General features: G+C 42.6%; 1 protein-coding gene across 18 annotated transcripts in view; it reads right to left on the minus strand.

Annotated features, from left to right (window-relative positions):
* SNCAIP (synuclein alpha interacting protein) overlaps positions 1-13,394 on the minus strand; it is a 153,767-nt gene that overhangs the window by 42,308 nt on the left and 98,065 nt on the right. For 17 of the 18 annotated variants that reach the window (XM_070465111.1, XM_070465106.1, XM_070465107.1 and 14 more), the window contains one exon: positions 666-1,537. The exons of the other annotated variant lie outside the window; for it this stretch is intronic. In XM_070465111.1, coding sequence (XP_070321212.1) covers positions 666-1,537 — 872 coding nt within the window. The remainder of the gene's footprint in view (positions 1-665; positions 1,538-13,394) is intronic. 18 annotated transcript variants of the gene reach the window in all.

Genomic DNA, 13,394 nt, shown 5'->3' on the forward strand with positions numbered 1-13,394 from the left:
AGGCAGATGGAATGTGATTTCAGTTTAGTTTTCTCTGAGCCTAAGCAGAACAGACTTTTCTTACATCATGTTACTCTGTGTCTAGAGTCTCTGGAAAAGCTTCTTCATGCTCCCTAGACATGCAGACCTGGAACTAAATAAAAACTCCATGTGGGTCAGAGGGCAATCAAGCTCTAGGGTAAGTCTCTATCTGCAAATGCTTTCAAACATCCTGGTCCAAGTCTTCTGAATAATGATCAGGATAAAACAGAAGACCCTCTGTTCATGTATCTGGCAGGTTCCCCATCATCAAGGAACTGACATCCCCACAAATAACTCAGTGGGAGCACTGAGGACCATTTGAAAAGCAAACGGAAAGACATTAAGATTCATATTTTTAGAAGTGCTGGGCTTGTTTTTGGTTTTGCTTTTACTTGAGACTATGTGTCCTTATTACAGTTGAATCCATGCACAGTTCAAGTGAAATAACACTCCCTCTATAGCCATTTGTTTTTCCTTATATTAACCACCTAACTTTTAATTTTAAAACTCCAAAGTCACATCGTCCAACGAAAGCCATTGCAAAAAATTGGAACAAAAGCACCATCACTCTGTTACTGGTGAACGGAGTCGATAAAACTGGAGTTCTAGAGGCTAGTGTGTATATTGAATTAGTTCATACTCACCAGGAGAGATATTTGCCCTTCTTTAACAATGTTCAAGATGCTTTTCACTTTTTTCAGGTACTCGTTCCTTTCTTCAGGTCCCTGGGAGCTGGTCCAGTTCATGCCGCCAATCTGCTCCTCAAGTTTGGGGTCTGTTGCCGAGGACGGCAGATGGAAGGCCCTGAGCTGGCAATCTGGTGCCATTGCCTTGTCAACTTTCCGACTGTGAGGATCACTGAAGGTCTGGTGTAGGAAGTCCTTACCCTGGTCTTCAGGCTCATAAGCAGAGCCACATTTAACGAGAGGAGGAGAACTCTCTGATTCCTCAGGGGAGAGCTTCTGTTGGTCCTGGACAACAGAGGATGCTTTTCTCAAGTGAGGGCTTTTCACAGGAGAAAGAACACAAAATGGTGTCATGTTAGACGGGGAGCTCTCGGCACTTCCTGTAGGGCAGGCTTTGCCGGAAAGGCCATTAATGCTTGTGCATAAACCCAAAATTCTTTTTTCCGAAGTCGCCTTGGTGAAAGAGGCCAGCTGCTGACTGGATTTGATGTAAGGCACGTCGAGAATCTCATCCATGTCGAGGTCATAATGTTCCAGCTCCCCCAGCAGGGTGCTGGGTTCCGTGTTCTTCCTCTGGGGGCTGCCCTCGCCAGCTCTGGGGCCGAGCTCCTCAGGCTGGGGGCCTGGGTCAGAATCACCCCCTTTCTGGTACTCTGCCTTTTGGTTCTTTTGATCATCACTTTCATTGTTCTCCAGAGTCTCTGGCTGGTGTTTCAAGGGGGACACTCTTTTCACTGGGCGGAACTTACTATACACATCGGCGATTCCTGTGGGCTTCTGCGTGTTTGTAATAAGAGTTGAGACACCACAATTCCAGCCAGAGCTAGACACTGTTTTAAAATAAATTAAGAGAGGGGACTATTAAATTGAAACACTGAAAACAGCATAGCCATGTAGGCAGACACGATCCACTCAAGTTGTGCTCAAAGGAAGTCTGGGTATTAAGGAACAATTTAAGAGAGAATGTAGACCATAAAACAGTTTGTACTTACCCTTGAAAAACAGTGAATGCTAAAAGAAAGTTACCATGTATTGGCTCAGAATTAATTCATGTAGTAATAATAGTGGAAGCAAACAGTAAAAGAAAACAAACCCAGACAGACACTGTGTTTTATTCCCTAAGTGGTTATGCCTCCCTGACAGTATGCTGATACTTGTCACCACTCTGAAAAACAGAATTGGAGGACGGGATCCTTTGCATTTAATCAACTTCCAAACTAATTCAGGGAGAGAAGGTATGTACATGCATTTGTGCACACACACATAGGTATACCCTTAGAGCTCATGAAGTCTTGGAGAAAGAAGGGGTAAATGATTTAATATTGGGCAAACCTAAACTGAGAACCATTGAGTGATTTGCTAGGTGATCTGTCAGATAGATCAAGGAAAGAACAGGAAGGCATGGAATGGTCAGGACTGGCTGGACCGTGGGAGATAAGCCACAGTGGAGTTCATCCCACCCTAGACTGAGTATCCAAGTCAACCATAGCTCATGGGCATTTGACGGTGCTTTCTGGCATTTGACCAGCAACATAACACACTGCCATGTCACAAGGGAACATGCTCTTTTAGAGTCTGCCCTCCGTCATTTGGAAAGCTGGAAATGAACAGGAGGAAGTTGCAAAGGGAGGGTGAAGCAGGCAGACTAGTATTTTTTGTTCCCCCTTCTCATTTCTGTGCAAAGTTCAGATAAAGATTGTATAGTCTGCGTTTGAGTGTCTGGTTGGGATGACGTGTCAAGTGAAACAGTAACACATCCAGAGGTGAAAGATAAGCACCACCTCCTTCCACAGGGAGCCTCATATGACCAGCTGCCCCCGCCTCCCCTCAGAGGCTGACCGAGCAATGGCCTCCTCCCTCGGGCTCGATGATACAGCTTCCTCTCTGGGACACTCCTCTGACTAGACAGATGACCCTGCACCCTGGTAACTTGCAGGCCACTGATTTATGAACTCTTACTCCTTTCCCACTTAGTTTATACCATCCTCCACCAAAGGGGTGAGGTTTCAGGATATGCCTTCCCACTCGGCATCTCCCATCTCTGTCTCCTCTTCTAGAACGGCAGCAGGTGGGAAGTGTTTAAACCGAGGCATCTGTGTGTGTCTGTTCTTTGCCAGCGAGCACAACCCCAAAATGGGCTTCCCAGGTGGTGCAGTGGAAAAGAATTCCATCTGCCAATAGAGGAGATGCGAGAGACGGGGGTTTGATTCCTGGGTCGAGAAGATCCCCTGGGGACAGAAATGGCAACCCAGCCCAGTATTCTTGCCTGGAGAATACCACGGACGGAGGAGCGGGGTAGGCTCCAGTCCATGGGGTCTGAGTGACTGAGCACACACACACACAGCACAATCAAACACTAAAGGATGCTGAGAGGAGGGTATATTCGGGACTGTAACTTCTGCAATAGTCCCTGCCATCACTGATTCTTGAGGTGAAAGTGGCATACTAATGATTTAAAGTTCCCCAAATTTAGACCTGGCCATTCTTCTTCCTACTACAATGTGTTCTCAAAGGATTTAGGTAAGTTCCAGAGTCAGAACAAGATGACAGTGAGTGTTCTAAGCATGAATGAGATACCTATCGGTGGGTGAGTCTCCCCCCCCGGAGGACCACAACTTTGCTTGTGGTCTCAGAGGGTCTGCACGAAGCGATCCTTCTCTGAGGACTTTCGGGAACCTACGAGAACACTATCAGATGTGGAATGAGGCCAGGATTCTGTCTAGTAAGAAACAAGTGTTAACCGAGAATATTCCAGAAGGGAAGGGAGGTATCTAGATGCTCTTAAGCTGCTGCTCCTCTGCCTTTAGTTAACTCTGGTTCTTACATGTATACAGTTCTTGACACAGAGCAGACAATTAACAAATCCTAGTATCTGAGTTTGAATCTCACTCTGGACAACACAGTAAATTTCTTTAAAAATGCCCAAAGTGCATCCTTCTGAGGGATTCATAGCTTAATTTCACAGGGAACCAAAGTCCTTTTAATAAACTCAGAGGAGCGATAATCACCAATGAGAGCTGGATTTTCTAGTTATTTATGAAATGTAAATATGCAAAGGCAAAGACTAATTCCAACTGGTCCATTATAAATTTCAAAGTCTTTCTATCCTTTATATGTCCTTTTGCCCTATAAAATGTAAAGCTAAAAAAATTAATGCCTGCCAGAAATTCTTGCCAAGCCTTTAACTCTTCCTTTCAAGAACACATGGTTACTTACTTATTTAAAAGAGCAGAGAAACAGTGGACACAGAGTTTATAACATGTAAATATGCCTTTAATTTTATCCATCAATTATCTGAAAAGCTTATAGTAGAATATATATATATATATATATATTCCTTAACATTTCTGAGATGTACGTTTATTATTAGGGAGAGCATTTGCTAATATATTGCCAACTACCTTCATGTTTTTGGAACTTCTTGATAATGTGAATCTCAGGATGTAATAAAAAAATTTTCAAGCCACATAACTTAGTGGGCCAGTACAACGAGAGCATTGTACCAATGTATTTATGTATCATATAAGGTTGTGGGTTCAAAGGGCTACTCTTTTATGTTGGCTTTATTTACATGTGAAATTTTTTCCAAGTGATACAGGGAAATGGATACCATATGTTTCCCAGCTGTTTTCTTCTGACAGGGGCCATTAAGAATGCTCTATGGAAATGAATTCTGTCTGAATCTTATGAAAACACTTCTTTCCACAGAAGAGCCTAGAAACTGAAGAAGGGGCATCAACATTAGGCTTGTTGTCCTCCTTATTCAAACCTATGATTTTTTTTTTTAGGCTGAGAGTGAAATCTGTGCTTTTTAGTCTCTGTCTTGACTTCCTGGAAAAAAACCCAGTTAGGAAAAATGGATTAGATGACAAGTTTTCACGAGAATGCTCTCATTTATTACCATATACTTGTCTGAGAAGTAAAATTTTGTTAATATACAAAAGATAAAACTCAATTAGTTTCTTTCTCCTAAGCTGGGAAAATGGGCATTTTAAGCATAACATCATTGCCCGTAATGACTGACAAGATTTTCACTTCCAATTCAATAAATCTACCAAAAATTCCACTTATATTGTTGTTCTATGCCAACACCATAATAAATTTCTTATAATGCATGGAAACAAAGATCAGACTAATTATGGTTACTAGGAGGACTTTTAGGCTAAATTTATTTCCTGGAAATCATGAATAAACACTACACATGTTAAACTTTAAATCTCTGACAATTTGATCTATTATCTTATGAGATCTTTACAAGCTCTGTAAGAATACAGTCTATGTCTAATTCCTGTCTATCCCTCAAAGCACCCAGAAAATTCCTTTATATGAGTAGGTTCTCAGTGACTTTTTGGTACAGTGGATTAATTTTCAACATCTTATGAAAGGAAACATGTAAAATATACCTTAAACCAGTCCTCCTTATTGTGGCACACATTTTCTAAATGGTCAGTAGGTAAATGGAAGTGCATTTGAGGCTAATTTATAGGCCATAATTCCCTCTCCTAATCTAGTTGGCATTTGGAATGTCTCCGACCTCCAGCAGGGTATTTCCAATTGCCTGCTGACCATCTACAGGTCACCATGTCTTAAACAAGCATCTAACGTGAGCCTACGTCACGCAAGTATGTGTAACAGGTAGAATGTTCTCGTCCAGGGGTTTTATCACCTTCCACACTGGCCTGCTCTCTCTTTTTCACTTCCTTATCCAATATATACACATACACACACACACACACTCTCTCTCTCTGTATTCCATCTTCTCTAAATGTATTCCTGATTCATATGACCATGTATTCTAGCTCCCAAGCAAACCAACTCCAAGGCATCACTGATCTTTCTATTTCTTTTTTAAATTAATTTCTGTTAGAGTATAGTTGACTTACAAGGCTGAGTTAGTTTCTGCTGTACAACAGAATCAGTCAGTTGTGCACATACACATTTCTACTCTTTTTTAGATTTTTTCCCATATAGGTCCTTGCAGGGTAGTAAGTAAAGTTCCCTGTACTATACAGCAGGTTCTAAGCAGCTATCTATTTTACATACAACATGTGTATATGTCAAATCCCAATGTCCCAGGCTATCCCTCCCTCCCTTTCCCACTTGGTAACCACAGTTTGTTTTCTACATCCGTGACTCTATTTCTGTTTTGTAAATAAGTTCATTTGTACCATTTTTCTTTTAGATTTCATGATCCAGCAATCCCATTCCTATGCATATATCTGAAGAAAACCATAATTCAAAAAGATACACGTACTCCAATGTTCACTACAAAACTATTTACAATAGCCAGAACATGGAAGCAACCTAAATGTCCACTGATGGATGAATGGATAAAGAAGACGTGGTAATACACACAATGGAATATTACATGACCATACAAAATAATGAAATAACTCCACTTGCAGTGACGTGGATGAACCTGGAGCCTGTCACACTGAGGAGAGTAAGTAAAAGACAAATACCATATGATACCGCTTATATGTGGACCCTTCTCTTTTATGATCCCTGCCCCTCACCCCTTAGGCAGCGAGTCTTACTGGGGCCTGATCCTCAGTCCTTCTCTAATTTGGTCCCTTGCTTCATCTTATCACACTGACTAGACCACACAGACCTTCCCATAGTCTGTGCAGGTTTCTGTCTACTTGTTAGGTTTTCCTTTTTGATCCCCTATTCAGATAAGTCTGATTTTGTCACTTCTTAATTTAGAAACGTTGAGGTGGCCTTGTACTGCCTAAAACAATACCCCAGTGTGCAGAAACCATGCTAAATACCCCTGATTTAAAGAATAAGCGAGCTTCTCACCTTTCAACTCCTTATTCTTGATTATTTAAGAACTCTCTGTTAGGTGCTACACTGACTTTAACTCCTCTCCAAAACTTACAAACTCCTTTCAGAACAATGAGACTGTGGGCCTGTACCTCAGAGCCTTTCATAAGCAGAGAGTTCACAGAAATGCTTTGTTTCTATTCCATTTTAATTATGTCCTTGAATTTACTATGACAATGATTTTCCACACTGACCTAAAGTTTCTCTTAAAAACAAATATGCTAAAAATAAGTGGTCTTAGAAAAACAAGTTTAAAATAATAACACAAGTGGTTTACAGGTAAAACAAAAATGGCAGAGAAAACTTTACATGTAGACTCTTGAGAGTCCCTTGGACTGCAGGGAGATCTAACCAGTCCATCCTAAAGGAGATCAGTCCTGGGTGTTCACTGGAGGGACTGATGTTGAAGCTGAGACTCCAATACTTTGGCCACCTGATGCAAAGAGCTGACTCATTTGAAAAGACCCTGATGCTGGGAAAGATTGAGGGCAGGAGGAGAAGGGGACAACAGAGGATGAGATGGTTGGATGGCATCACTGACACAATGGACATGGGTTTGGGTAAACTCCAGGAGTTAGTGATGGACAGGGAGGCCTGGCGTGCTGCAGTCCACGGGGTCGCAAAGTCAAGTCACGACTGAGTGACTGGACTGAACTGAATTGAACCCGTGTTGCGGAAATAATACTTGAACAACTAAGTTTTGATGAACCTTTTTTTCAGGATAGTAGCTAAATTCTTGAGGATTCTTTATGTTCTAATTATCTTCTCATTTCAGCACCATCATTCCCACATCACTAACTTTCCTCTGCCTTTCCATCACTAAACTCACCCTTTCTGGATGTCCCGTATCCTTCTTTCATTTTCCTTCCTTGTGGCGAGCACCTCTCTCCCATGATGCCTTTGCTGCCTTCTCTGTCTGAGATGGAAGTTCATCTGCCAAGCTTCCCCTCACGTGTTACCTCCTTGGTTCATTTCCTCTGACTTTCCCAGATAATTGTTGTCCGTTGCTTCTCAGTGCCCTGAGATATACTTGCCCATACTGAGAGTCAGGCATGTATAAAGCTCTGTTTCAACAATTCACTTAAGCATGTCTCACCTTCTCCACTGAGAGTCCCTCAAAGGCAAAGCCTGCTTAAGAACCAATCTGTTTATAACAGCCCTCTCTCAGGCACAGCATGTCACAGATATAGGGACCAAGGACTAAACCTTTTAAAAAATAAATGAATGCAGGGAGGAGAGAGGGTGTTGGGCAGGGGGGGACAAAGGTACAAAGGAATATGCTAGACCAAAGATGCAAAGTATATTACATACACATGAGTCTTGTCACAGTGAGTCACCCTTGCCCACATTTTGGACAAACTGAACATGTTGACTATTTCAAAGACAGTCTTGGTAAAGCTATTGAAGATGTGCTACGTATTAAAGTATTTTCATGTATTTCCTAAGTTCTAGCCAAAATTGCTTCATCTGTAAAATAAAGGGGTTAGACACATGATGGCTAAGACCTGACCCACCTCTAAATTTCTATGACTGTATGGAATGTCTACAAATAACAGGGCTCTTTATTCTGAGTGACTCACTATGAAACACTATAATTCTTCTGGATCCATGTCTTTCAACAGATCCTCACAAATTTATAATTATGAGGCTAAGCTGATTGCTGACACAGAACAACTCTTTGGCTCTTGGGACTGATAAATTAGTATTTTCTTAGGAAGATAATGGACAGTTTGCGATTGCAACGGTGGATCCAATTTTTGAGACTGAACGTCACTGTTGGCTCCCAAAATGTCTATTTTACTTCTAAATATGGAGTTATGTGTCCATACTAGAAAATCAGCTTTAGACATCAAGAAGAGAAAGAAAAGGAATGTATCTTTATGATAAAATACTGTTCTCTTGTTATTTATTGTTAAAAGGTAAAGGAATACTATTTTCCTTGAGAAACAAAACAATCAGCTTTAGCTATAATTGCCTTAACATGTAAACAATGCACTTCACATCTACAGCTACTGGAAACCTAGGCATCTTCAAGGACATGACTTCAAAGTTCTCCAAGAGGCCATTTCCTTCCATTTCTATACCGAAGAGAGGGATATCAATCAAAGATCAGGAGGGTCAATGCTAGAGTCACGTTTCCTTAATCCAATGTAAATGAAATTCATTGTGGGCCCACTTATCAAAAACACTTCAAGTTCTAAAGAGTGGTGACAGGTGACTTACACCATCTCATGACAAATGAAGAAGGATATGGAGCCTGACTGAAGATTACTTGCTGAGTGCTCTCTGTACCATCCGTGGGGACTAGACTGGAACCTGATCTAAGAAAGGGTTAACTCCGAATCTGGAGTATTGTGTCAGGCCACGATGTTGGCAACAGCTGGTGGGAGTGAGGAACACATGTTTCTGGAACGTTCCCATGGAGTTGTCTGCTCATCCCTTTCACTGGTGCCACAGACCCTTTATTGAGCATGTTGTGAGGCTGAGGGGAAAGTACAAAGGATTTTCTTATAAAAATATCAACCAAAGATTTATTCACATTGAGATGTTAAGCTATTATTGGAAAAAATTCATTGATTTGGTTCTCAACTTCCTGAATTTAAGTGGCTGCTGACACCAAGCAGCTTAGAAAGTGTCAGATTCTGGTTCTGCAATTCCCAGCCCTGCCCTGAACTGTCAAGACCTACTCACATCACTTTGTGCCCCATCTGAACACACATATTTGCTGGGTGAAAACTCATAGAAACACTCAAAATCCCTTACTACCAGGATAGAAAAGATACTTCTTCACCAAAGATGTATGTTCTGTCAAGAAATGTGACATAATATTTTTACTACTTAAAATCTTTGGACCTTTAAAAGTATGGGTCCTATAAAAGAGCAATGGGTGATTCTCAAGAAAGTACATGGTTTTAGTTATTCTGTTACCTAAAAGGGCTTTCCAGGTGGTTCAGTGCTAAAGAACCTTCTGCCAGTGCAGCAGACTCAGGTTCGATGCCCAGGTCTGGAAGATTCCCAGGTCTCTAAGATCCCCTGGAGAAGGGAACAGCAACTCGCTCTAGTATGTCTGCCTGGGAAATCCCATGGACAGAGGAGGCTGGTGGGCTGCAGTCCATGGGGTCTCAAAGAGTCAGACAGGAAAGCATGTTGACCTTCACTCTGACAGCAGCAAAACCTTTTGAGGGGATTAACTCTTGTATCCACTCTAGGCCCATTACCAGGTTTCCTTTTTTTTTTTTTTTTTTTTAGTGCTAAGGTGTAGAGAGAGATACACATCCAGGCTTGGTACAAAGGCTCAGCAAGCAGAGAAGTGTGGAGACGGGAGAGCTTGCTCAGCATGGTTTCTGGAAAGTGCAGAACCACGCTGACCAGTTGTAACTGAAGGTGGCGATGTTTTACAGTGCTGATCTGTCCAGGCCAGGAAACACCAAGAGACTGCTCCTTGCTAAGAGAACAAGAGGCAGGGGGGTGGGCAGGGCAGGGGATGGGGGTTGAAAAACATCCCCATCCTCCACCCTCTATTAGACAGCTCCAGCAAATGGCTGGCTCCCAGAATGCCATCAGTAAAAAGTTTTCTCTGTATGAAGTCACATATCCACATTAGGAATACAGCTTTAGATACAAGAAGAGAAAAGGGTGTACACACCTTAAGGATGCAAGTGTTCTCCCACTTTTTTTTAAAACTAAACGTTAGATGAACTTTATTTTCCAGAAAAAAGTGGTAAGTGTATGAACTCTGGTGCCATTTTGAGGGGGAAGCACTTGAAAGGTCTGGAAGGGCGGAGAAATGGGAGGAAGAACTAGCCTGGCCTGCAGGCTCCTTTTTCACAAGGGTCTGCCCACCCGAGCTGGTGGGGCCCCCGGCAGAGCTCTCCATTACAAGGCTGTGGAGAGAACAGGGCAGGTAAGAGGGAATGCAGCAAAGTGCAGACAGAGGCTCGGCCAGGAGAACGCCTAGCAGAGCCACGCGCCTCCCTGTCTATTGCAGCTCAGTACACACTTCTCAGGCACTGTTATAAACGATCGGAAAAAAAAAAAAAAAACCAAAAAACCTCTCCAAATGCTGTTTCTTAATTAGAACTTTCCTAAAATGTCCTCCATCTTTAAATTGCTAACAACATATGTTGGTGTAAAACCTCCTACGTTTCTGACTACAGGGCAAGTGTATGATTTCACTAGATGTTTTCACAGCAACTGCAGAGGGTGATCGGCGCGTCTGTTCTTCTCACTTGAAAATAAATGAGAACTCAGAGAATTTTACGCGCTATGTGGAAAATTACACACAAGCTGACTGCTCAACCAGGACCGAGATTCCCGGACTTCAACTTTCTTTCCGTAATACCACAGAACTGCCTTATCAAAACGAAAAGCATACCCTAAACATTCAGTTCACATTTTTTTTTTTTAATTTGGGTCACATGTGGGCAATGGAATCCTAGACACCAGTAGTAAAACCTGGTTGTACTCATTTCAGATTCACTTTAGTCTAAATCCCAAACTGTACACTCTGTCTATAGATTTTGGTAACCGCTGACTATCAAGTAACGTTAGTAAAATAGCTTTTAATAACAAGTTTTCTTAGAAACAGTTGAGTGGAAGAATTTCCCTACTTTGTTTATCTTTAGTGGCATCAGCCTAAATTTAGAGTCATCTTATCACCGGGAATTAGTTCTGAATTCAGCTGCCCATTCCTTCAACTGGTTAAAGGCGGCAATTTCTTTCCAGTATAAGCAAGAGATACAAGAATAGAATAACACTTATTCAGAAGTGCTAAAGTAACTGGTAGAATGTTAAAAGCCTCTTACAGGGAGGGGCCATTCATTCTACAAACATCTGTTGAACGTTCTCTGTGCACGTGCGTGGTTCTAGGGGTACAGAGAGGAATGAAACAGACATCATCACTGTGAGCAGAGGGCAAGCTGACAGACAAGACACAGATGATGAGAAGTTACAAAATGCAAATTGCTCTGATGGAACAGAGAATAGATGAGAAGCCTCATCATGGAAATGATACATCCTAAGCCAAGGCCTGATGATGAGAAGAAGACAATTACTTCAGGGTAAGATGAGAATTACAACTCTCATCTTTCTCCTGACGGGAAAATATAGGATAAAAGATGATTTTGTGGAGATCTGGGTAGAAGGAAGCCCATCCTCAAATGTCTGGTGCAGGACAGAATCTGGCAGGTTTCATAGTTCTCATATCGAGAGCAGAGTGAGCCAGGGTGAAGGAGAGCAAAGACGGAGCTAGGCAAGGTTGTCAGGGGCCAACTCATTTGAGGGTTTTATTGACCACAAAAAGGAGTTTGGTTTATATTTTAAGTGAAATGGGGTATTCTTAGGGGGGTTCCACAGAGAACACAAGGATCTGTCTTACATTTTTATTATTTTATTTATTTACTTCTGCATTGACTGTGCTGGGTCTTCACTGCTTTGCTGGAACAGACGCTGTTCTTTGTCGTCGCAGTCCTCAGACTTCCCACTGTGGGGGCTTCCCGTGTGGAGCAAGGGCTCTAGGCACACAGGCTTCAGTAGCTGGGTAGGTGCAGCTCACTGGCTTAGTTGCTCTGTGGCATCTGGGATCTTCTTGGACCAGGGATTGAATTCTTGTCCCCTGCATTGGCAGGCAGATTCTTATCCACTACGCTACCAGGGAAGTCCGACTTTATATTTAAAAATACATCTTTGTGCCTACTTGGTGGAAACGTGGGATGGTAGGATTGATGGTGAAGAAAGAAATGAGACTAGTTCATGGTTTTTAACTCAGATGAAATGTAAGGGTGGCTTAAGTCAGTGCTTCACAAACTTGAGGGCTTCCCTTGTGGCTCAGCTGGTAAAGAATCCACCTGCAATGCGGAAGACCTGGGTTCAATCACTGGGTTGGGAAGATCCCCTGGTGAAGGGAACAGCTACCCACTCCAGTATTCTGGCCTGGAGAAGTCTATGCATCGTATAGTCCATGCAGCTGGGTCACAAAGGGTCAGAGATGACTGAGTGACTTTCACTTTCACCTTCTCAAACTTGCATCTGCACAAAGGATTGGCCTGGAGAGCCTGGTAAGATGCAGATTCTGATGTAGGAGTCTGGAGTAGGGCTGAGTCCACCTTTCTAACAGCCTTCCAGGTGGTGCTGACCGTGCTGGTTCTGGCTCCAGATCGCATCGTGAGACGCAAGAGCCTGAGCAAACAGTGCCGTGGAAGGGTCTGGATTTTTGTAGATGATTCTTTACTCCCTCTGAGAATCCTTCAACTATGAGATTCTAGTATCCTGTTTCTACTACATGACTTTCAAATTTTTTCTTAGGGGAAGAGTCAGGGCAAAGGAGCTAAGTGGACAAAGCGCGTCCGTTCATTTTAAATAGGAAGAAAGAGCCCATTGAGAGACAAAAGAAAAAGGATAAGCTCTCAGCCAGAAGCGGGGTGCTCTCTGAGATGCTGAGAAGCTCCAAAACCAGTAATGACCCTCCCCTCCCCAGTCATACCATTGCATTGATTGGGAAGGTGGGGCAGGGAAAATCCCTCTTCCCTTATGATGGAGTGACTTCTGAGGAGGAAGTCACTTGGGGACTGCACAAGGTCAAAGGCACTGGGGTTCTGTACCAGTTTCCCCCTGACCCTGGGCTTCATTTCCTCCCCTACTTCCTGCCATGATGCTTATCCCCCTGAGTTCTCACCCTTCCTTACTGGGGTCCCCTTGAACTCATTTCTACCAAGAGGAGATTTCTCCACCAGTTTTGAGTTCAGTAAAACCAAAATATGGGGAGGAGACTGGGTCTCTGCCCTGAAGTTTTCTCTCTCTCTGACACTGTCTCATTCCTGACTTTTTAAACTCCACAACCTTCTAGACAGTCAGGGAGCTGCA

The sequence above is a fragment of the Odocoileus virginianus genome, chromosome 3, assembly GCF_023699985.2.
Source record: "Odocoileus virginianus isolate 20LAN1187 ecotype Illinois chromosome 3, Ovbor_1.2, whole genome shotgun sequence".
Lineage (NCBI taxonomy): Eukaryota > Metazoa > Chordata > Mammalia > Artiodactyla > Cervidae > Odocoileus > Odocoileus virginianus.